Raw genomic sequence first — 23981 nt, forward strand, 5'->3', positions numbered from 1 at the left:
ATTTATTTCTACTACCTTTCAAATAAATGTATATGTAGATGTTATAATTTTACTCTGTCCCAAATCCGCACATTCAATCTTCAAAACAATTATTAGAATCCATCTTAAAAATATGCATTTATACATTTAAGACTCATACATCTAAACAAATAATGAATACATTTCAATAAAATGAAATTTTTTTTTAATGGGACTTAAAGGTAGGGTAGATCCCACCCTCCCTTCAGAGCATCTCCAAACCACGCCTCCTTCAAAACACATGAACATGTACAAATTGCCACGAGAGATGGCATTTAATTATGTCTCAAAGCACATAACCTTACAATAATAATGAACACAAACAACTTACAGAGCTCTTACTTGTACCACCTGACTGATGCAGGATGTGAACAGCTCTGTGTAGAATGTCAAGGGTTGCCATTTCATAATTATGGTTATGATAGGGCTTGAACACAGCATAAGCTCATTGTTTTGGTTCAGGAGGAACTGTAAAAGGCAGCTGCTGTTTGTTAGTGGTGCTCAGTGACTGTCTGTCTACAACTCTACATAGCTTTATCGAACACACTAATGACGTGTGATGTCTGTGCGAGCAGGTGCACGGAAGTATGGAAACGTATGTTGACAGGCTAGTAGGACATCCTATCATTGCATTCGGACTGATTGCAATGATTGAATGAAGATGTTTTGGTCCTAAGACTTCCACAGAAGATATATGTAAACGTTTTAATATTTAGACAACTTCTATTATTGATTGCTATCAGGATGTAAAGAGAGATTCAAACAGCATTACAAAAACTGCATATCCTAATTTTATGCTGCCTTCACGTGCTATCAGAAATTTCCTAATTCCCACTTCTTAATTTGTGATTATGAGCTCATCTCATTCAAGTGCTTTGTTGTCGGAAAGAACAGGAATTATGGGGGACATCAGGTTTAGTCTTGCTTATTTATTGGGAAAATCTAAATTTAGCTTCATTGAAAACCATATAAACATTCACTGCTATCTATCAAGTCAGCTTGCTAAAGATTCTGGAATTTCAGTCAAAAACAGCATATTTTTTCTGTGTATCAATCATACAATATGCCTCAAATGATTAAATAGATATATTGATCATATGTAAATATGCACTACAAGTTAATTCCAATAGCACATGAAGGCAACATTATCTTTTAAGGATTTCCCTTAGTACAAACATACAATTAGGATACACCAAAAAATTTTATATACACACATATGCACATGCAAAAAAAAAAAAAAAAAAATTCTATACACAAAAAGTCTGATTATTCCAGCCACCACAAGCGCTACAATACCAATAGCTGCTCTGAGGAGGAAACAGCTGCAGCACAAGGTCATAGATCCGTAATCCTGCGCTGCGCGACGCTAGATTAAAAACTCCCAGTTTTGATTAAGAAAGCAGGGTTAGAGGATTACGGTCCAGTGAACAAAAATGAAAGCAGTTTTAAACTCAATCCCAGAGTTCATCAAAATACACAAACCTCAGACTGTCATCTCCACCGCAGATTAATGCAAAAGCTTCTTTGAAACTTCTGTGCAGCTCAAACTATCTTTCAGTAGAAGAGATGCTCTGAGGAAATAAAGTCGAATTTAAAGTCATGAAAGTCATTATGACTGAAAAAGTCTTTTTTTTTTCATAATTGAGTTTGTCGTAATTATGACTTTTTATCCCATATTTAACAAAGCATGTTTTTCCTATGTAGTGGGAATAGGAATATTCCATAATATTCCCTTGTTCATTAAATGGAGACAAAAATACACACTATACCGTTTCTTTTTAAGGCTGATTAATTGTAAAGGCATTTTTATGTCTTGAATGCTGTAGCATTATATCTGCTCTCAAATGCTGCAGGAAAAATGTAAATTACTTTTAATGTGTTGTTTTGTTGTTGTTATGTCACTGACAGAATGAGAAAAAGTCAAAGCAGAAAAATAAGTTTATATCCATTTATGTGGAGGTTGACGTGTTGTTTCAGCCTTCAAGTTCAAGAACATCACATGGACAAATTCAAAAGGTCAGAGAAGGTCGAAGAAATGAGAATACAAGACTTTTTCATTCTGTGTTCTCTCATGTAAAACCCCCAATGCCTTTGAAGGGAGTCAAAATCACACACACACACACACACACACACACTACATGAGACCTCATCTGATCTTCATTTGCATGGAATCATTTCACAGGCCTCTTATGAATTCAGAGATGATACTTTTGATGGGTCGAGCCCTGAAGCCAGCGCTCATAATCATATGGAAATTGTGAGAACTGAAAAACTGACAAAAACTGGCACAAGCATTGCAGATATCAAGGAGAACCAGTGGAAAGACATTAAGTCCTTGAAGACGCTCTATACTAGTACCTCCACATGGTCACCTGCTCTTCATTTATTCAGAAAAGACTTGGTAAAGGTTTACAAGACTGAGTTAAAGCACGTTCACTCAAAAGCGAAAGGTTTCACACCACTGACACCAAACAGCATTGGATCACAAATGCGTAATGAGAGCTTAAACATATGGGAGATTTTCAGAGAATAGCGACTTAATTTTAAGTCTGTTCCTCAAAGATATTAGATATTATTATTCTACCTTAGAAAACATGAAATAGTGTGCTGAAGTCATATGAATTAGTTTTATGGTAAATGAAGATTATTCAAAATTGTCCTTGTGTTTGATTTTAAAAAATCATCACAAGTTTGGTTGACCCTGACAGCAACAAAGTGTCGGCCCAGATCCGGCCCACATCTGATCCGCATGTTATCCACATGTACCAAATGTGGGCCGGATCTGGGCCACAATATATGGGAGTAAATGATGATTTTCATTTTTGGATGGATTTTTCCTTTACTAATGGAGAAAATGGAATTAAAATGCAATTGTCTGACCTATAATTTTTGTTTTCATTACTTGATTTTATTGATAGAAATCAATGATGGTTTTTTCTCAGTATAAGCCCATCACCAATGTGGATCAATAATAAAATACTTAAACAATTCACAGTCCATATTAGTTTCAGATGCAGAAGACTGAACGCCCATCCGTAAAAAGAAAAGAAAAAACATCATTAAAGCACTGATCAGACTACAAGAGGCAAATAATAAAAAACGACATTAATCAAGAAAACACATATATTATTCTCATAAAGAAATCATTTCAATGTGATAAAATATTTATATGCATTTTCATAAGTGTCAAACAATACAAAAGCAAATATGATGACAAAAAAGAAAAAGTCTTGCACCTGTAGACTGAATAAAATGTAACCAGTCTATTGATCTGAGGTTTAAAATCGCTGCGACCACAAAAAGAGCCGTGACAAAACATTGTTGTGCAGATTCAGATCCATTTATCCACACCACATTGCATATTAAACATCACATATGATCTGAATAGCATCTTCAATTTCAACGAGGACAGAAAAATGACTGGTTAGGACGTCTGCAATGCTGGATCTGCATGTTAAATCTGCATTATAGACATGTTTGTTTGTTTGTTCTCACTGTTAAAAAAGGGGTTCGTATAACACACGGCTTTAAGACAAATGTTACCAACAGTCATGAAATAAAATAAGTCATTTTATAAGAGAAAGGCTAAAACAGTCAACATGAGCCTTTAAAGGTGAAGTATGTTATTTCTGCATCACCAAATAAAATAAAAGACTGTTTTCAAACAGGTTTCCCATCTAACATTCAGCTTTTCAGGCATGTTAAAAATGTTTGCACACTTCAGGAAAATCAACCTCTGCAAATTAAGCTTGAAATTCACATTTCAACATGGAAAAATGACACATCACCTATAACAAAACCCACAGACATGTCTTATCATAAATTAGATTAAGAAGGAATATGTCTGTAAAGAATAAAATGTTCAAGTCCTTTAAATCTAAATACAAACTACATGGATGTGAACTACTCTACAATATATTAACTGGCGTAATAGTTGAATTGCAATCCACCTTAACTAACCCTCCTGTCTTTATTCATATTTCACTGACTTTTCATCTCATTGTTCATCTCTAAAAATGTAAAAAAAAAGAAAAAAAAGTTGACGTTGAAAATTTTGCTCAGTCGCCCCCAGTTAAAACACAGCTGACATCACATAACACAGCAGGTAATGTTCAGTCAGTGTATGTCCGGGTGTAGGAGGGTCGAGGAGCAAAAGTGTAAAACTCTGAAGTCATGTGACATCCACCAGCTCCATCAGTACTTATTGTGCCATTCACACTGTCCCACGCTCACCTCCTCGATGTCCAGGTTCTTCCTGGACTTATAGATGAACTCCCCGATCGCCACGAACACAGAGAGGACGAGTCCGGCCGCCAGCACGATGAAGATTCCTCCGATGTTCTCCACGCCCAGAGCGCTGGCCTCTTTACTGTCCTCCTCGGGACATCCGTTTCCTCGCCACCACTTCTCCTTCATCATGTGGAGCTTCCCCTCCTCCTGTAACTGCAGGATGGCGATGGTCACCTTGTCACGATACGGGGAACCTGAAAGAAACCATCAATGAGGTTAATGGTGCAACAATGACAATGCTATATGTCCATTTTCAAGGATTTGACATTTGAAATTATATTAAAAATGGAGGTACTTTTACAAAAAATAAAAAAATGGCAAGTGAAGTATATAAAAAGAAACTGCTTTCATCTTCAGAACACAAATGAAGATCTTTTTGATGAAATCTGAGCGATTTCTGACTCTCCATAGACAGCTACAGAACTGACATCTTGATGCTTCAAAAAGTTCACAAAGAGATCGTAAAACAAATCCATATGAATTGAGTGGTTTAGTCCAAATTTTTTCTGAAAAGAGTTGATCGCTTTATATGATGAACAGATTGAATTTAGGCTTTTATTCACATATAAGAATGTTTTTGGTGAACTAACCCTTTAAGACAGCATCTTAACATCAAAGTGGCGACAAAAGCTGATTGACTCGGCCAAAAACCTGCACTTGAACACTGCAAAAACTAGCCTGACAAATGCTCACCGACAGCCCAACGCTTGGTGTGTCATGACCCTTAAGAACTAGTTTGACCAACCAGCAGTTAAAGGGATAGTTCAAAAAATGAAAATGATTCCATGATTTACTCACCCTCAAGCCAACCTAATATTTTCTTTCAGACAAACACAATTGGAGATATATTTACAAACCCGATTCCAATAAAGTTGGGACACTGTACAAATTGTGAATAAAAAAGGAATGCAATAATTTACAAATGTCATAAACTTTTATTTTATTCACAATAGAATATAGATAACATATCAAATGTTGAAAGTGAGACATTTTGAAATGTCATGCCAAATATTGGCTCATTTTGGATTTCATGAGAGCTACACATTCCAAAAAAGTTGGGACAGGTAGCAATAAGAGGCCAGAAAAGTTAAATGTACATATAAAGAACAGCTGGAGGACCAATTTGCAACTTATTAGGTCAATTGGCAACATGATTGGGTATAAAAAGAGCCTCTCAGAGTGGCAGTGTCTCTCAGAAGTCAAGATGGGCAGAAGATCACCAATTCCCCCAATGCTGCGGCGAAAAATAGTGGAGCAATATCAGAAAGGAGTTCCTCAGAGAAAAACTGCAAAGAGTTTGAAGTTATCATCATCTACAGTGCATAATATCATCCAGATATTCAGAGAATCTGGAACAATCTCTGTGCGTAAGGGTCAAGGCCGGAAAACCATACTGGATGCCCATGATCTTTGGGCCCTTAGACGGCACTGCATCACATACAGGAATGCTACTGTAATGGAAATCACAACATGGGCTCAGGAATACTTCCAGAAAAAATTGTCAGTGAACACAATCCACCGTGCCATTCGCCGTTGCTGGCTAAAACTCTATAGGTCAAAAAAGAAGCCATATCTAAACATGATCCAGAAGCGCAGGCGTTTTCTCTGGGCCAAGGCATTTAAAATGGACTGTGGCAAAGTGGAAAACTGTTCTGTGGTCAGACGAATCAAAATTTGAAGTTCTTTTTGGAAAACGGACACCATGTCATCCGGACTAAAGAGAACAAGGACAACCCAAGTTGTTATCAGCGCTCAGTTCAGAAGCCTGCATCTCTGATGGTATGGGGTTGCATGAGTGTGTGTGGCATGGGCAGCTTACACATCTGGAAAGGCACCATCAGTGCTGAAAGGTATATCCAAGTTCTAGAACAACATATGCTCCCATCCAGACGTCGTCTCTTTCAGGAAAGACCTTACATTTTCCAACATGACAATGCCAGACCACATACTGCATCAATTACAACATCATGGCTGCGTAGAAGAAGGATCCGGGTACTGAAATGGCCAGCCTGCAGTCCAGATCTTTCACCCATAGAAAACATTTAGCGCATCATAAAGAGGAAGATGCGACAAAGAAGACCTAAGACAGTTGAGCAACTAGAAGCCTGTATTAGACAAGAATGGGACAACATTCCTATTCCTAAACTTGAGCAACTTGTCTCCTCAGTCCCCAGACGTTTGCAGACTGTTATAAAAAAGAAAAGGGGATGCCACACAGTGGTAAACATGGCCTTGTCCCAACTTTTTTGAGATGTGTTGATGCAATGAAATTTAAAATCAATTTATTTTTCCCTTAAAATGATACATTTCCTCAGTTTAAACATTTGATATGTCATCTATGTTGTATTCTGAATAAAATAAATAAAATATTGAAATTTGAAACTTCCACATCATTGCATTCTGTTTTTATTATTAGCATAGCTTAGCATAGTTCATTGAATCTGATTAGACCGTTAGCATCTCGCTCAAAAATGACCAAAGAGTTTTGATATTTTTCCTATATAAAACTTGACTCTTCTGTAGTTACATCATGTACTAAGACCGATGGAAAATGAAAAGTTGCGATTTTCTAGGCCGATATGGCTAGGAACTATACTCTCATTCCAGCGTAATAATCAAGGAACTTTGCTGTCGTAGCATGGGTGCAGCAGGCGCAATGATATCAGCTTTTATTGCCACTTTGACGTTGGCTTGATGTCACAGCTTTAAGATGCTGTCTTAAAGGGTTAGTTCACCAAAAACAATCTTATATGTGAATAAAAGTCTAAATTCAATCTGTTCATCATATAAAGCGTTCAACTCTTTCCAGAAAAAATGTGGACTAAACCATTCAATTCATATGGATTTGTTTTACGATCTCTTTGTGAACTTTTTGAAGCATCAAGATGTCAGTTTTGTAGCTGTCTATGGAGAGTCAGAAATCACTCAGATTTCATCAAAAAGATCTTCATTTGTGTTCTGAAGATGAATTAAAGTCTTGCGGGTTTGGAAAGATGTGCGTTGTGAGTAATTGCAGCTCGTTTCTGTATTTGGTTGTGAGATGAAGATGTTTTCTTAATTTGCTGGTGTTTTTCTATTTAAATGCATTTTTTTCAGTTGCAGCATTTTGGTCTTGTTCTGAATCACTACAGTACGATTATAAAAAGTGTTTATTTTCTGACTATTTAGACGGAGTGGGATGCCAACCACTGCGGAGTAGCCCAGTACCTGCATGACTCGTCATATACATAAACAGAGAAAAGTAGCTCTTGCTACAATTTTCTTCTGTAAGATGCACGCAGTTCTGTTTATTAACTGATAGAGCGACAAAAGTTACATAGTGTACCTTTAAATATAACTGAATAAAGCTTGAATAAAACCAGTTCATTGAGATGTTACCACATAATGCATTTTTTGAAAAAAGTATTTTTGACCAATCATTGTTTTATGTGAGCGTACCGATAGGAGTGCCCACTCCGTAGCCCTTTGAGTCGATGAGGCCGCCGATCTGTGTGAGGTTGCAGTTTCTCTGGCTGATGTACTCGATGCTGGTGGACTCCATCAGAAGAGCGTAGTCTGTGGTCAGCACACGCTGGATGCCCTCTCTGTTATTCTTCACCAGCGCCGTGTTCTTCCGGCTGCTCATGAACGCCCACATCTTCTCATAGGTGGAGATCTTTGATTTCTGGGAAAGATATTTGAGAGCATTATAGTAGAGCATGTGCATGGGTTCGATTTATAAGGGAATATATATCCAAAGGACAATTGCATAAATAAAAATGTTTATAATATATTATATAATATATATTATAATGTACAAAACAAAGTGTTTTACTGCTTTTATAAAATTTCAGCAACAGCAGTATGAAAAAAGACACTAATTATTAATCATTAAAAAAAATATATTTATTGCAAATGAATCTAGTTCATTAGCCTTTTTTGTGAGTATATCAACTATTTTACCATTTTGAATATTTTACCATTTTGAAAATAAAATAATCACTCACCAGGATTGTCTGTACAAAACTAAATCTAAAGTGTTTTATTGCTGTTATTAAATTTCAGTAACACAATTGGATAAAAGGAAACAATTATTAATCATTACAATATATAACATTAAATATTAGCATTTTTCTGCAAATGAATCTAGTTCATTAGTCTTTGTTTTTGTGAATATATCAGCTATTTTACAGTTTTGAATGTTGAGGCTGTATTTATTATATATTAAAGCATTTTTATTAACATGTTATTTTATTTATCAGATTCATAAAGCCCCATAAGCAGATCTATTGTTGGCATGTAAACTAAGGTTCATTTGTTTCTGATATAATTGATATATACTTGATACATTTATTTGCACAAGATCTCAAATCAGCATCCAGAACCATCCATTTTATAATCAGATTTAAGAGCCAAATCTATCAGTTTCTATAAGAAAGAGTTACAAATTTGTAGTACACATTTCCCATTTGAAATTCAATATTTCTTAGAAGATGAGCAGTGTTTCTTCTGAGAAAATTCATGTTCAGACACGTTAATTGTTTCCACTGTGAATATATTTACAGTATGCTGATCTTACTACTGGACTTCCTGTGCTTATGACTTATTTCTGTTATAAAATCCTTTGCCGGTCTAGGTCAGTGTTGTGACAGATGTCTTTATAACCCTCTCTTCCTCTATAAGCTGCTTTAATTCGCTCTGTACATGTTGAATTCCCGCTGGCTGAGGTTCATGTCCTGTAATCATTCCCGCCAATCTGTGCAAGTAAAATCACAGGTCTGAGTGTCTGGAGGTGAAACTGCTGTTCTCCCATCAAACCAACTCTCTCAATTCAGTGCCAAACAAACATATCACAAACACACAGACACTGCATTTAAAGGATTAGTCCACTTTCAAATAAATATTTCCTGATAATTTACTCACCCTCATGTCATCCAAGATGACCATGTCTTTCTTTCTTCAGTTGAAAAGAAATTAAAGTTTTTGATGAAAACATTCCAGGATTATTCTCCTTATAGTGGAGTTCATTTAGCCCCAAACAGTTGGAGGTCAAAATTACAGTTTCAGTGCAGCTTCAAAGGGGTTTCAAATTTTTATTTGAAAGGGAACTAATCCTTTAATGTTTAAACAGGCCGAATGTTTGTATGTGGAGACCTGGATTGAATGAATACAATATCAAAGCGAGTTGCCTAACCTTGAAGAAAGTCATAGTGGAGCCGTCCCTCACGGCACCGTACTCTATCTTGGTCTGTTTGGCCAGGTCATCGGCCGAGTCTATGGGTGAGTCCATTCGCTCCACGGTGAGGAAGGCAGCCAGGTTAGCTGTGTAGGATGAGATGATGATGAGGGTGAAGAACCACCAGATCCCTCCAACAATCCTGGTGGACAAAGCCTTGGGCATCAACTCCGATCCTGACCATGAGAAATATGAGTGGTTAAAAATGCTGAAAAATCCAGAATGTTTTTCATTGTTTTATAGTTATATTGTTTCGCAATTAAATTAAATTAAATTACTAATTTAATTTTATAAAATATAAAAATTAATAAAGTTGTTATATATATATATTTCCTATTAAATTGGGAATATTATAAATTTGTAGATTCTAACACATTTGGACATTTCTCTAAAGAAGGAAATCACACGTGTTAAATCTCATACCTTGCTGCATAAGGGCTCCAACCCCAAACCAAACACTGTTGATTAAAGTGAAGTTGTTCTCGACCACATCAGAATCAGGGTTGCAGGGATGAGGGTTGTACCATTCATACGGGGTAAACCTGCACAGAGACACAAGCACAAACATTTTACTGTATATGCACATAATTCACATTTCAATATATAAAGCATCCCATATTTGTGACTGATGATGGAAATTATAGTTTTGAGTAAATCCAAAGTTATAATATAATAAGTATTAAATATAATATTATAATATAAAATTATAATAATTTTTATAATATAATATAATATAATATAATATAATATAATATAATATCTCATGAAAACTGCATGAGTAATATATAACTTGACATGGATTTTATACAGACTTTAGCAAATCGAACCCAAAAAATAAAATAAAAAATAAAATCAGAACATCCACAATGATTCTAAACTTTACCAGCAAAACCAGAATCACCACAAATGCATTGTGAATGATATGAAATATAATATGTGAATATAATACCTCTAATATTATCATCACTAACACCATCACCACTAAAGCCAGCCATTATATTGCAATAAATAAATAAAAAAAACCTGATTCATACTGACAGTAATCATCCAAATTAATCAATAATTTGAAATTGCATCATTGTTTTTATTTGATTAAGTCATTTGCAATGCATCATGGTCTCAGCAGTTTCCTCTTCTAACATTCTGCCCTCGTCTTTCACTGGTGTATTCAGTGTCCTGCCCGCTGGTCATTCTCTACCCCTCTACCTCACTGGCTTTATTGCATTTCTCATATTAATGTCCAGACGACAAATCTTGCTTAAGTGTAAAAACCCCCATTCGCCATCACATTCAGTCTGTGCCCATCATTCCTTTTGCCCTCATGCCTCCTAGTTCCCTATGGAACATAAGTCCGTGACAATCTGCTTCCATCTTGTTCTATCATTGGCAGCATGTTGTGCTTCACCATATGAGAGGTGTAGTTCTTTCAGTTCAGCTTCTACAGACCATCTCCAAGTTGTTTTTGGCCTTCCTTGCTTCCTTTTCCCAGGTCATGTCCAACTCATAGCTACTTTCAGGATGCAGTTCTGATCCATCTGAAGGACATGTCGAAGCCATTTAATTCTACAGTGACTGATCTCCATCACCATGCAATGTTGGTCTTCTTACACAACTCAGCATTTGACATCCTCTCTGGCCAGAAGGTATGGCAAATTCTCCAGAAGCAACTGTGTTGGAATACCTCAATCTTCTTCATGTTGCTCTTAATGACACACCAGCATTCATGCAGCAGAACAGATTTGTTGTAAAGTCTCACCTATGTTCTGAGATTTCCAGATGGGCACTGCGGGCTTTACTTAGTCTTGCTTTAATGTCTTTAGCTGAAGCACTGTCCATGATCAAGAAGAATGCCAAGGTAGATGAACTCCTCAACATCTTCAAGTGGACTTCCATTCAGAATAAGGGGTTCATCAGATCTTGTGTTGATCACTTGGGTTTTGGTGGTTCGTATGTTGAGGCCTTTTTTCTTGCCAACATTTTCCAGTCTATTGGTCTTCTCTTATGGGTGGACATGCGTAGATGACAAAAGAGATACGTCATCTGCAAAATCAAGGTCTTCAAGCTGTTGGAAGAGAGTCCACTGTATGCCTCTAGACTTGTGCCCATCATACACTACGCTATTTTCTGTGAAATTTGTCAACTCTTGTCTGCCCAAAATGTGTAGGTTAGCTGTGATTTTTGTCAACTATTGCCGACTCAGCTGGACTGCAATTGGGGCAGAAATCTGAGTAAACGTTGTGTAGTGTATACCAGCCTTTAAGAGTTTTTTGAAAATGTACTTAAAAACAAAGGGTGTTTTTTGATGAAAACATTCCAGGATTTTTCTCCATATAGTGGACTTCAATGGCCTGTAAACGGTTGAAGGTCAAAATTACAGTTTCAGTGCAGCTTCAAAGGGCTTTAAACGATACCAGACGAGGAATAAGAGTCTTATCTAGAGAAACCATCACTCATTTTCTAAAAAAATTAAACATTATATACATTTTAACCATAAATGCTCATCTTGAACTAGCTCTCTTCTTCTTCTCTATTAGAATTCCAGCAGTGTAGACACTGCTAAGTGTATTACTGCCCTCCTCAGGTCAAAGTTTGAACTAATTGTTATATACTTGCACTAGCATATTGAATATGACAATTTAGTTCAAACTTTGACCTGTGGAGGGCAGTAATACACTTAGCAATGTCTACACTGCCGGAATTCTAATAGAGAAGAAGAAGATGAACTAGTTCAAGATGAGCATTTATGGTTAAAATGTTTTTTTTTTTTTTTTTTTTTTTTTTTTTTCCCGAAAATGACAGATTCTCTAGATAAGACCTTTATTCCTCGTCTGGTATCGTTTAAAGCTCTTTGAAGCTGCACTGAAACTGTAATTTTGACCTTCAACCGTTTGGAGGCCACTGAAGTCCACTATAAGAAGAAAAATCCTGGAATGTTTTCATCAAAAGCCTTAATTTCTTTTCGACTGAAGAAAGACAAGGATGACATGGAGGTGAGTAAATTATCAGGAAATTTTAATTTGAAAGTGAACTAATTCTTTAAGCCCTGTTTACACCTAGTATTAAGAAGCATTTTGGTCAATCAGATCACAAGTGGACGATGCTAAATACAGGTGTAAACGGAGTCTAAAATGTTTTGAGCTTGTCCACTTTGACCACTTCTAGAAGTAGATGAAAACACATTCAACCAGATTGCTTTCGCAGTGTAGACGCTTGTGGTCGAATGCGTTCAAACAGCCACAAAAGATATCTACTCTCCACCTTCTGACCTAATTTGTAAACATTATGGGAAGCGCTCTAGCCAGATGGGATTTAAACTGATGGCTGAAGTCCCAAGTTTGGTTTGAAGATGAAAAACGTACCAAGCACAATGTTCTCACCATTCCTGATTTCTAACACACACTCACACTGAGTGTTTGGCGTGGTCTTGCGGCTGTCAGAGCAGAAACAAAAGTTGTTTTGCGTTCATATGTCAATTGTGTGATCTTATGTCATCCATTAGATGGAAAGATTGGAAAAAGCCCACTCATTTACACATCCATAGACCCTCCCCTTGAAGAAATCAGGACAGAAGTGGTTGAAAGTGGACAAAAGAGATGGATTAAAACACCAGGTGTAAACAGGAATGTGTCTCCCTCATCTACTTATGATCCGACACCAGGTGTAAACAGGGCCTTAGTGTAAAGAACACTTTAATAATCTAAAGAAACTTTTTCCTTTATCCACTTTATTTTTAACGTAAGAGCAGGTGTGGGCCAAAAAAGTTAACTGTACTAAAATGTTCCACTGCATTCGTATTCAAAATGAGCTGGCCAAGACTGGGCAGTAAAACAAGAGCTAATTAACCGCAATTCAACAAAACATAACAGAAGCGTGAAACTGGTCCAATTTGAAGAGTTTAATCCAATCTAAAGGTTAAAATGGGTTAAAATGATTTGTACCTGGCGATGACGAACAGCACACAGCTGACCCCGAGGCAGGCCAGCAGCACATACATCCAGATGTCCGGAGAGAGCGGATTCAGGAAGGAGAACACGCCTGGATTGGTGCCATTGGGTTTGTGGTAGAGAATAGAGATTCCCAGAGTCATGAAGGGCTTGGAAAAATCAATGACTTTCTCTCTCACGTAAGTGATGGTGAGTGGCGCTACGGCCAAATCTGCCACCTGTAATGAAGTTAGTGAGAATGAATTCATGGAAACTTGCTTGACTCTTTAAGATTGCATGAAAGGGCCTGATGAGGACAATAGCATAAAGCCATGAACTAACAGCCACAAAACTCATAATCATACCTAGAAAGTTGGACTTACGTGATCGATTAGCTCTCTGACCATGCCGTTCCACTCTCCTTTGTCATTCTGGGCTCCGTATTTCCCATCAGACACCAGTTTGACCTCATAGGAAAAGCCCAGGATGTTGGACAACTCCTTCAGCAGGTCCAAACAGTAGCCTTCAAACCGGTCGTTCCCATACAGAGGCTTATCTGACTTCTTGTACATCACATACGGGTTTTCCTGCAAGGGCAAAAACACTATTAGTTCCAGCATGTGGAGTCTCTAGGTCTTGTTGATGTGAGTTGACTGATTCCTACCAGAATTGTGGTGACAATAAGTGTCCGGTTGGCCATGGAGTCGGTCACGTTGGCGTTTTTGTCTTTGTTGCTGTCTGTCAGGTTAAGGCCAGTGTTTGAGTTCCACACACCAATCTAAAGAGATGCAGAACCACATAAATAAACAGTTCATTCATTTTCATGCTGAAAACTGTTGATTTTAGAGGACAGATTAAAGGAATAATTCACCCATTATGAACCCGACTATTCACATGACACTATATATGTGTGTGTATATATGTGTGTGTGTGTATATATATATATATATATATATATATATATATATATATATATATATATAAATACACACACACACACACACACACACACACACATATATGTATACACATTTTCTTAATTATATATATATATTATATATATAATTTATACATTTATATCATTTATACAGTGTCCTCCACAAATATTGGCACCCTTAGTAAATATGAGCAAAGGCGGCTGTGAAAATAAATCTGCATTGTTTATCTTTTTGATCTTTCATTCAAAAAATTCACAAAATTTTAACCTTTCATTCAAGAAAAAGAATTGAAAATGGGTGGAAAAGCTCATTATGAAATAAATGTTTTTCTCTAGTTCATGTTGGCCACAATTATTGGCACCCAATTATTGCAATCTCCTTTTGCCAAGATAACAGCTCTGAGTCTTCACCTACACTGTGTGCAGAATTATTAGGCAAGCTGACTTTCTGATCATATTTTTTTTCCAAGCACATTTTACCAATTTCAATCCACATCAATCTTAATAACTACTATTAATACTGTTTTTAATCATTTATAAGTGATATATAATTGTTCATGAAGGCTGGAAATGAAAAACGCTTTATATTCAGGTGTGCAGAATTATTAGGCAGGTTTGCTTTTACAGGCAAAATGAGCCAAAAAAGAGATTTAACTCAGACTGAAAAGTCAAAAATTATTAAATACTCACAAGAAGGACGCAATACTAATGCAATACTAGAAATTGCAAAGTTAAAGCATGACCAATGGACAGCAAAATGCTCATTGGGTCAGCGGGGTCATACAAAAACAGGTGGAAAAGAAAAGACACATGTTAACTGCAAAAGATTAAGAATTAAGGTGAAGAATTAAGTGTGAAACCATCAGGAACCCTTTAGTCTCCAGCGCCACCATTTTCCAGAACTGCAACCTACCTGGAGTCTCCAGAAGTGCAAGGTGTCAAGATTCTCTTCAGAGACTTAGGTTAGCTAAAGAATCCTAAAAAATGACCCGCTTTTAATAAGAATCACAAGCGGAAGTGTTATAATACATGAAGACTGGGTTTTTATAGGCCTTATAGACAGACAGCTTGAGAGTGACTCCTGAAGGACAGCACCACATCCTCTTGTCCAGGGAAGACTTCCAGAATCTGGCAGTAAGTTTTGGAAGATCATTTTTAGTCCATCTCTGCAAGAAGCTTCATTTCAGGATTAGAGAGGGACTAAAAGTGAACTCCCACACATGACACCAGATTCTGGAAGATAAATTCTTCAAACAGTGGTACAAGAGGATGTGTGCTGGTCCTTCAGGAGTCACTCTCAAGCTGTCTGTCTATAAAGCCTATAAAAACCCAGTCTTCATGTATTTCACAACACTTCAGCTTGTGATTCTTATTAAGTGTGGGTCATTTTTTAGGATTATTTAGCTAACCTAAGTCTCTGAGATCCTGGCACCTTGCACTTCTGAAGACTCCAGGTAGGTTGCAGTTCTGGAAAATGGTGGCGGTGGAGACTAAAGGGTTCCTGATGGTTTCACACTTAATTCTTCACCTTAATTCTTAACTCTTTTGCAGTTAACATGTGTCTTTTCTTTTCCACCTGATTTTGTCTGACCCCGCTGACCCAATGAGCATTTTGCTTTCCCTTGGTCATGCTTTAACTTTGCAATTTCTAGTATTGCATTAGTATTGCGTCCTTCTCATGAGTATTTAATAATTTTTGACTTTTCAGTCTGAGTTAAATCTCTTTTTTGGCTCATTTTGCCTGTAAAAGAAACCTGCCTATAATTCTGCACACCTGAATATAAGGCATTTTTTCATTTCCAGCCTTCATGAACAATTATATATCACTTATAAATGATTAAAAACAATATTAATAGTAGTTATTAAGATTGATGTGGATTGGAATTGGTAAAATGTGCTTAGAAAAAAAATATGATCAGAAAATCAACTTGCCTAATAATTCTGCACACAGTGTATAATGCCTGATGAGTTTGGAGAACACCTGAAAAATAGGCCATTCCTTCATGCAAATCTCTCCAGATCCTTCAATTCTTAGCTCCATGTTGGTGCTTCTTCTCTTCAGTTCACTCCACTCATTTTCTTTAGGGTTCAGGTCAGGGGACTAAGATGGTCATGGCAGAAGCTTCATTTTGTGCTCAGTGACACATTTTTGTGTTGGTTTTGATGTTTGTTTTGGATCATTGTCCTAATGGAAGATCCAACCACAGCCCATTATTGGATTTCTAGCAGAAGCGGTCAGGTTATGATTTTTTATCTGTTAGTATTTGATAGAATCCATGATACCATGTATCTGAACAAGAAGTCCAGGACCTCCAGCAGAAAATGGCCCACAACATTAAAGTCCAGCAGTTATTTAACCGTGGGCTGGGGTACTTTTTATCCATGTGTGCACCAAATCCATCTGGTGGGTTTGCTGTCAAAAAGCTATTTTTTTTTGTTTCATCTGACTATAGAAGCCGGTACAGTTTGAAGTTCCAGTCTTGTCTGACAACTGAATATGCTGGAGTTTGTTTTTGGATGAGCAAAGAAGGATTTTTCTTGAAACCTTCCCGAACAACTTGTGGGGATGTAGGTGCTGTTTGATAATTTTTTTTAGGCTTTCTGAGACTCAAGACTCAACTACTTTCTGCAATTCTCCAGCTGTGATCCTAGGAGAGTCTTTGTCCACTCAAACTTTCCTCCTCACCGCGCATTAGGACAATTTAGACACACGTCCTCTTCCAGGCAGATTTGTAGTATCTTTAGTTGATTGAAACTTCTTAATTATTTCCCTGATGGTGGAAATGGGGATTTTCAATGTGTTAGCTCTTTTCTTATACCCATTTTCTATTTTGTGAAGCCCAACAATCTTTTGCTGCACATCAGAACTATATTCTTTGTTTTTTCTCATTGTGATGAATGATTAAGGGGATTTGTCCTTTGTGTTTACACATATTTGTACTCCTGTGGAAAAGGAAGTCATGGCTGCACAATTTCATGCTCCTAGTCACCCTGGTGTGCTAAAAAATGTAAATGTGAATGGAAATATAGTTCAGAGATATTTTACTCAGAAGAATTTCTAGGGATGCCAGTAATTGTGGCAAACATGTATTGGAGAAAAACATTTATTTCATAATGAGCTTTTTCCCCCATTTTCAATTCTTTTCCTTCAATGAAAGGTTAGAATTTTGTGAATTTTTTTAATGAAAGATCAAAAAGATAAACAATGCAGATTTTTTTTTTCACAGCCACCTTTGCTCATATTTACTAAGGGTGCCAATATTTGTGGAGGGCGCTATATATATATTAAAAATTAAAATAACATTGTTATGAGATAAAAAAAAAAATGTTCTGAATAAACACTTTGAACACTTACATAAAAGTATAAATTAGTTTAATGCATTTTATAAATCTATTTATTTATTTATTATAAAAATACATTTTTGCAATTATTACAATTATTTATTATAAAAATATTTTTTTTCCTAACATGAACCTTTTATTTATATTCAATAAAGACATTTGTTAATTTTTTTAAATTAAAGGCACAATTTTACACTGTTCCTGCGGGTTGTTTTTCATGTCCGCGGGTTGAAGCGACCCAAATTAGATGATATTTAGCCCCTGGAATGTGACCTTTACCTGGGAAGCCCCACCAAAAACGTGGATTTTACCCCCTGGAACGCGATTTTAACCTAGCAACGCTGCTGCTAGAGGTCGCTTATTCAAAACAAAGGAGTTGCTTGATGATGCCTTGATTTTTAATGTATCCAAACAGTTGCTCACCTGTCTAATAAAACACATAATATATTATAGCATCTTTGGTGTTTCCATGGTTTCTACAAAATAATAACAGAAATCGAGGATAACGTGGGTATGATGTCATTGATAGGCAACGCACGGACATGGCCCGTGTCCTGGTTAAAATTTCGTATTTCTCTGGATTTAAACATTCTTGGAAACATTTGGGATAATGTAAATACACAGGTCAACAAAATATATAAAATTATTTTAGTGGTTTTTGGATATTTTAATCCAAAAATCTTACATATTGTGCCTTTAATTTAATGACTTCTTGTAAATAAATAAACAAACAAACACACAAACTAATAAAGGAAAAAAAAATACACACTTCAGTTTTAGGTCTTACAATGTAAAAGGAAAACACGATAAGGGAAACATTGAAATAAATGAAGCAAATGAATGCTTATATCTCGGGGGAAATAAATCTAGAGAGCAATGCGCCTTGAATCAGTGCAGAAAACAGACTGAATTCTTTTTGTTATCTACCACATATAGTGCAAAAGCAGGTGCTTCACATCACCATCATCTGCACAATCGTTGCCTTCTTTTACATGACCAACTGCTCTCAATCCACTGAAAGAAGACGCAAACAGCAGCTCCTCTGAGATACTCTGTTTCTGTGTACCGCAGTATAGCTTCATTTGCCACGCCACGCCACGTCACCTCTGTCTGATAGCTGTTGTCATGGGGAGCCTTTTAAAACATACATTAAGAGAGTGTCTTCAAATTGAGTGCTTGGCGTGCGATTAGTGCTCATAAACAGATGTTTAATAAAATGAGCTCTCTGCATTGTTGACTCCATGAGTGATGCGATATTTCATAAATGGATGCAGAGCTCTTGGAAGCTGCTGGCTTTGAGCCACCGACTGAGAGTTTGACAACGTTATAAAAGGAAATGCGTTAAAGTAATAAGTTATGTTTATTTTAAGTGTCAAAACCAAGTATAATTCATAACTAAGGCATGAATTCACCAATGTGTCCCTCATGAGACATCAATAATATCTATAAACCAGCACAAGAGGTGTCAGCAGGTTGAGGGGCATGGGTGAAAAAAGTACCATGGTAATACTATGTTTTTTAGGAAATAACATAGTACATGAACATGGCAATCATTCAGTACCATGGTAAAAGGGGAAAAGAGACTTAAATGTCACATTTCTGATGTTCAGTACAAACCTTCTTCCACACTTTGTTAAAACGACCATTTTCCATAAACTGCTTGAGAAAAGAAAAAAAAGCCAAGATTTCACATGTATGACACATATATTAATATACGTGGCTTAGACAGGTGCAGACCACGGGAGCATCTTCTGCTTTTACCTTTTCCATCCCATCCTCTTTCAGACTGATGATGTCAAGATCAAAATCTTTCCTCAGGCCGTCCGTCTTGTTTATGATTATCTGTCCGGTCAGTCCGTTCCACTGAGCCTACAAGAAGAGAGGAGGAGAGAGAAGAGGATCTGATTTTAGATTAAACATGAGGGACAGAGATGATAAAACTCTGATTGCTCATTTGTTTTTATTCTAAGTCCCACTTTAGAGGCCAGATGCAGCATTATTATCATCATCATTAGTTGAGAATGTGTTTTTGGCACATCGCCAGCACAGTGTTTACTACTTTACCTCACTTTATTAGCTCACTCACTCATTGTGTGTTTTGGGGGCTTTCTGACATTATTTTTTTATAGTACAGGATATAAGATTGAGAGAGACGGAATGAGATTCTAAATAGATACATTTACTATATAAAATTGTTATTTACATTTATTTTTTCTATGATTCTATTATTATTATTATTAATTCTTAAAAAGTAAATAAATTAATGAAATATATTAATTAAATAAATACATATATGATTAGTTTAATGCATTTTATAAAAAAATTAATTAATTTATTTATTATATAAAACATAAAATATTTTTTTCTAACAAGCACCTTGTATTTATATTAAATAAATAAATGCATAGGCTATATAAAATTATTATTAATTTAATACATTATTGAAATTAATTAAAAATACAATACATTTAAAATACATTCCATTCTTTATTCTATTATTATTATTATTAATAATTAAATTAATTTTTAATAAGTAAACAAATTAATTAAATACATTAATTCATTAAAAAAATATATAATATGATTAACTTTATCCATTTTATAAAAAAATGCATTTATTTATTTATTATATAAAACATAAAATTATTTTTTTTCTAACAAGCACCTTGTATTTATATTAAATAAATGAATGCATAGGCTATATAAAATTATTATTAATTTAATACATTATTGAAATTAATTAAAAATACAATACATTTAAAATACATTACATTCTTTATTCTATTATTATTATTATTAATTAAATTATTTTTTAATAAGTAAACAAATTAATTAAATACATTAATTCATTAAATAAAAATATATAATATGATTAACTTTATCCATTTTATAAAAAATGCATTTATTTATTATGTAAAAAAATATTTTTTTGTATTTTTATTAAATAAATAAATAAATAATTAAATAAAATTATTATTAGTTTAACCCTTTAAGCCCGAAGTGTCCCGCCGGCAGTACACCACCGCCCTCGAAAAAATTCATAATCAAATTACTAAGCAGCCACTGACAAGAATAACACAAAATTGGTACTGCTGCTTGCGCCACCTAGCTACATAAAATTAATAATCATATTTTTCAAAACTACTGCCTTGATCAACACAAAATAGGTGTCATTTGAAAGCATAGAGTCCGAACTTTATAATGAATGTAGCCAGTTTGATTAACTCCTAAGCTTTTTGCTGATAAATAATAAAAAATATTTTCATAATTTATTAAATGCTTTTTTGTTCTATATTGTACTGCAATGTGTCAAAAACATCATGCAGCTCAGTTAATCATGTGTCATAGATCATTTGAAAGGTCTTATGAAGTAGAATACAACAAGCATAATTGTTTTGGGCTTTGACTAAACTTGAGCAAGTATTTGTACGTGAAGCCCCACAAGACCCATATGTAAATAATATATGGATGCTGCATTTATGTCATGTTTTGGTTTGTAACTTCATGAAACATGCTCCAATTGTGAAAAATTCTCATGATTACAATGAGTCCAAACATAATCCAATGCAGCGATCACGAGATATTCCTCACGGTGCTACGACACATAACCCCACAGGCGCTAACTAAAATCAAATGTAGCTTTCACGTGGCATTTTCTCTTATAACTTCATGAAATGCATAAATCATAGAAAATGGCATTACTAACATTACTGACAGTGGATGCTCCTGATTGAAATGAGTCCAAAATCAACATAATCCCTTGCGTTGATCATGAGATATTCCTCATGGAGGAACGATTTTAAAAATGCCCATTAGGGGGCATCAGGGGTTAAACAAAAAGGCTACCTTGTTCCAAATAATGTAACTTTTTATTACTTTATGCTATCACCACAAAATTTGATCTTCACCAAAAAAAAAAAACAATTGTCCTCCTACCTTATTTCCTTCCTGAGTTTTTGCATGTCAAATAAGAAAGATATGTAAAATTATAATAAAAAATATGTATATATTTTTTTGTATTTTATCAGCAGTTTCAGTCTTTTTTTTTTCTCTAAAAATGTAAAAAGTTTTCTATCAAATGATACCTACCTTTTGACTCTCCTTGCTATAATTACGAGTCTTTACTTTTGTGTATGTCACTCTTAAAAAAACCAACAACTCTAAAAATGCCTTCAGGGCTTAAAGGGTTAATGAATTATAAATACATACTTTGTAGTACCAGGACCTTAAGCATAAGGATTGTAATGTATAATGTCAAATAGAAATGTAAACTGTCAACCTGTTTAGTTTCAGTTTCCTTGGTTACTCATTACTCTCTAGTTTGTTTCTTTGGTCACTTATGATTTGCACCTGTGTCTGGCTTAGTTCTCAGTGTATTTACACTCACTGTTTGGTTTTGTCCTTTGTCGGTTATCGTCTATGTGTGGTTAAGGTATATATTACTTCTACGTATCTCCTGAGGGTTCTCTTTGCTTATTAAACATTTTTTATTTATATTGCCAGCGTCAAGCGTGTTGGATTGCTACCACTACATGTGCCATCAACCTTGTTACCTTAAACATATTTTCTCGGCTTTTTATAATCTGTCTAAAACAAACCCATTCACCCAGTGACAAACAGCTAAGAGAAACAACCCAGAGACCAATAGATCACAAACAGTCACATGATCAACAAAGTGCCCAGAGCAATAGATCATCAGCTCTGTTCTGCAAGGAGTTGTTAGTAAATGGACTCTATAATGAAGCTCACGGAGTGGATACGAGCCAAATGGAGAGACCGATCTGCCCAACACATGATTCAGTGGATCTTTTACCCAGAACATGTGAATTTACAAGGCTGCAGCACTTATATAGTCAACAGACATTCAGTAAAGCCTGATGTGCAAATCCAGTGGATTATTTCTTTAATTTGCTGTGGGCTGGGTAGCTTTCTTAATCTTCACATACAGTAGTGGAAGTCTTAAAGACTTGCTTCTTATACTCACACTGAGGTCACATGACCTTTGTCCAGATTTGTTCTAGTCATTATTCTCTAGTGTAAATCTCAGTAGATCCTTCCTTTTTATCACATCCTGCTCTGGGTCACACGTACAGTGAGCTCCAATTACCAACAGACCTAGATTAAACACACCAGACCCAGCAGTGCTCAGCATAGACTGTACTAACTGTATCAGATGCTCTCACTAAGATCAAGAAGATGGCATCATCATCATCATCATCATCATCATCACCAGCAGCACTGAAGTAAAGAACTTCAGAGATGCATTAACTTACATTGACTTCAGTGAAAGTGTCAGAAAACATCTCTGGAGGTAAAACATGGAGTTAAAATTTAATTAAACATTTTTTTTGTAATCTGGAAAAAATACAAACTAAACTAAAATATACTTTTATGGCTCCAAAACAGTTTAAAAAAACAATTAAAGTATTTAATAATAATTATTATTATTATTATTATTATTAATATTATTATTATTGTTGTTGTTTAAATAACTTATGTATTCATAAATAATGTTTTTTGTTGTTTTTAGTTTGTTTTTAAAATACCTGCCAATTCATGATTAACACTAATAATGATGATAATAATAATAAATCAATTCCTTTTTAACTGTTATTATTATTATTATTATTAATTGTTATAATTGTTAATAGTATATGGAAGAGGATTAGGGCCAAGCAATAATAAAAAAAATAAAACCATCTTGAGATTAAAGTTGTTAAATTTCGAGAAAAAAATCATTAAATTTTGAGAAAAAACTTGTTAAATTTTGAGAAAAAAGTTGAGATAAAATGTTGAGAATAAAGTCATTAAATTATAAGAAAAAAGTCGTTAAATTACGAGAACAAATTTGTTAAATTACGAATTTATTCTCATAATTTAATGAGTTTATTCTCAACATTTTATCAGTTTTTTCTCGAAATTTAACAACTTTAATCTCAAGATGGTTTTATTTTTTTATTATTGCTTGGCTCTAATCCTCTTCCATAATAGTATTATTACAATTTTTATAAACAATGTATTAGAAATAATAATAATAATTATAATAATAATTATTATTATTATTATTGTTTTTTTAGTTCGTTTTTTTAAATACCATAAATAATACATTTTGAAACCTTTAAAACCCATCTTCCTTAAACAGGCAAATGGCAATAAATTACAGGAAAAAAAAAAAAAAAATATATATATATATATATATATATATATATATATATATATATATATATATATATATATATATATATATATATATATA

General features: G+C 34.9%; 2 protein-coding genes across 9 annotated transcripts in view; one reads left to right on the forward strand and one right to left on the reverse strand.

The window, feature by feature from the left end:
* LOC125248560 (NACHT, LRR and PYD domains-containing protein 12-like) overlaps positions 1–23981 on the forward strand; it is a 1264817-nt gene that overhangs the window by 91119 nt on the left and 1149717 nt on the right. The gene's annotated exons all lie outside the window — the stretch shown is intronic.
* Positions 2387–23981, reverse strand: part of grik1b (glutamate receptor, ionotropic, kainate 1b) — a 49103-nt gene continuing 27508 nt past the window's right edge. For 3 of the 8 annotated variants that reach the window (XM_048160553.1, XM_048160559.1, XM_048160561.1), the window contains 10 exons: positions 21662–21673; positions 19487–19594; positions 19343–19384; positions 14111–14224; positions 13830–14033; positions 13462–13685; positions 9947–10065; positions 9482–9699; positions 7747–7972; positions 2387–4502 (listed from right to left, as the gene is read on the reverse strand). In XM_048160553.1, coding sequence (XP_048016510.1) covers positions 4213–4502; positions 7747–7972; positions 9482–9699; positions 9947–10065; positions 13462–13685; positions 13830–14033; positions 14111–14224; positions 19343–19384; positions 19487–19594; positions 21662–21673 — 1557 coding nt within the window. In that variant the 3' untranslated portion in view covers positions 2387–4212. The remainder of the gene's footprint in view (positions 4503–7746; positions 7973–9481; positions 9700–9946; positions 10066–13461; positions 13686–13829; positions 14034–14110; positions 14225–19342; positions 19385–19486; positions 19595–21661; positions 21674–23981) is intronic. The other 5 variants (XM_048160554.1, XM_048160557.1, XM_048160555.1 and 2 more) reach the window with 5 other exon arrangements.

Source organism: Megalobrama amblycephala, linkage group LG16, assembly GCF_018812025.1.
Source record: "Megalobrama amblycephala isolate DHTTF-2021 linkage group LG16, ASM1881202v1, whole genome shotgun sequence".
In the NCBI taxonomy this organism is placed as follows: domain Eukaryota; kingdom Metazoa; phylum Chordata; class Actinopteri; order Cypriniformes; family Xenocyprididae; genus Megalobrama; species Megalobrama amblycephala.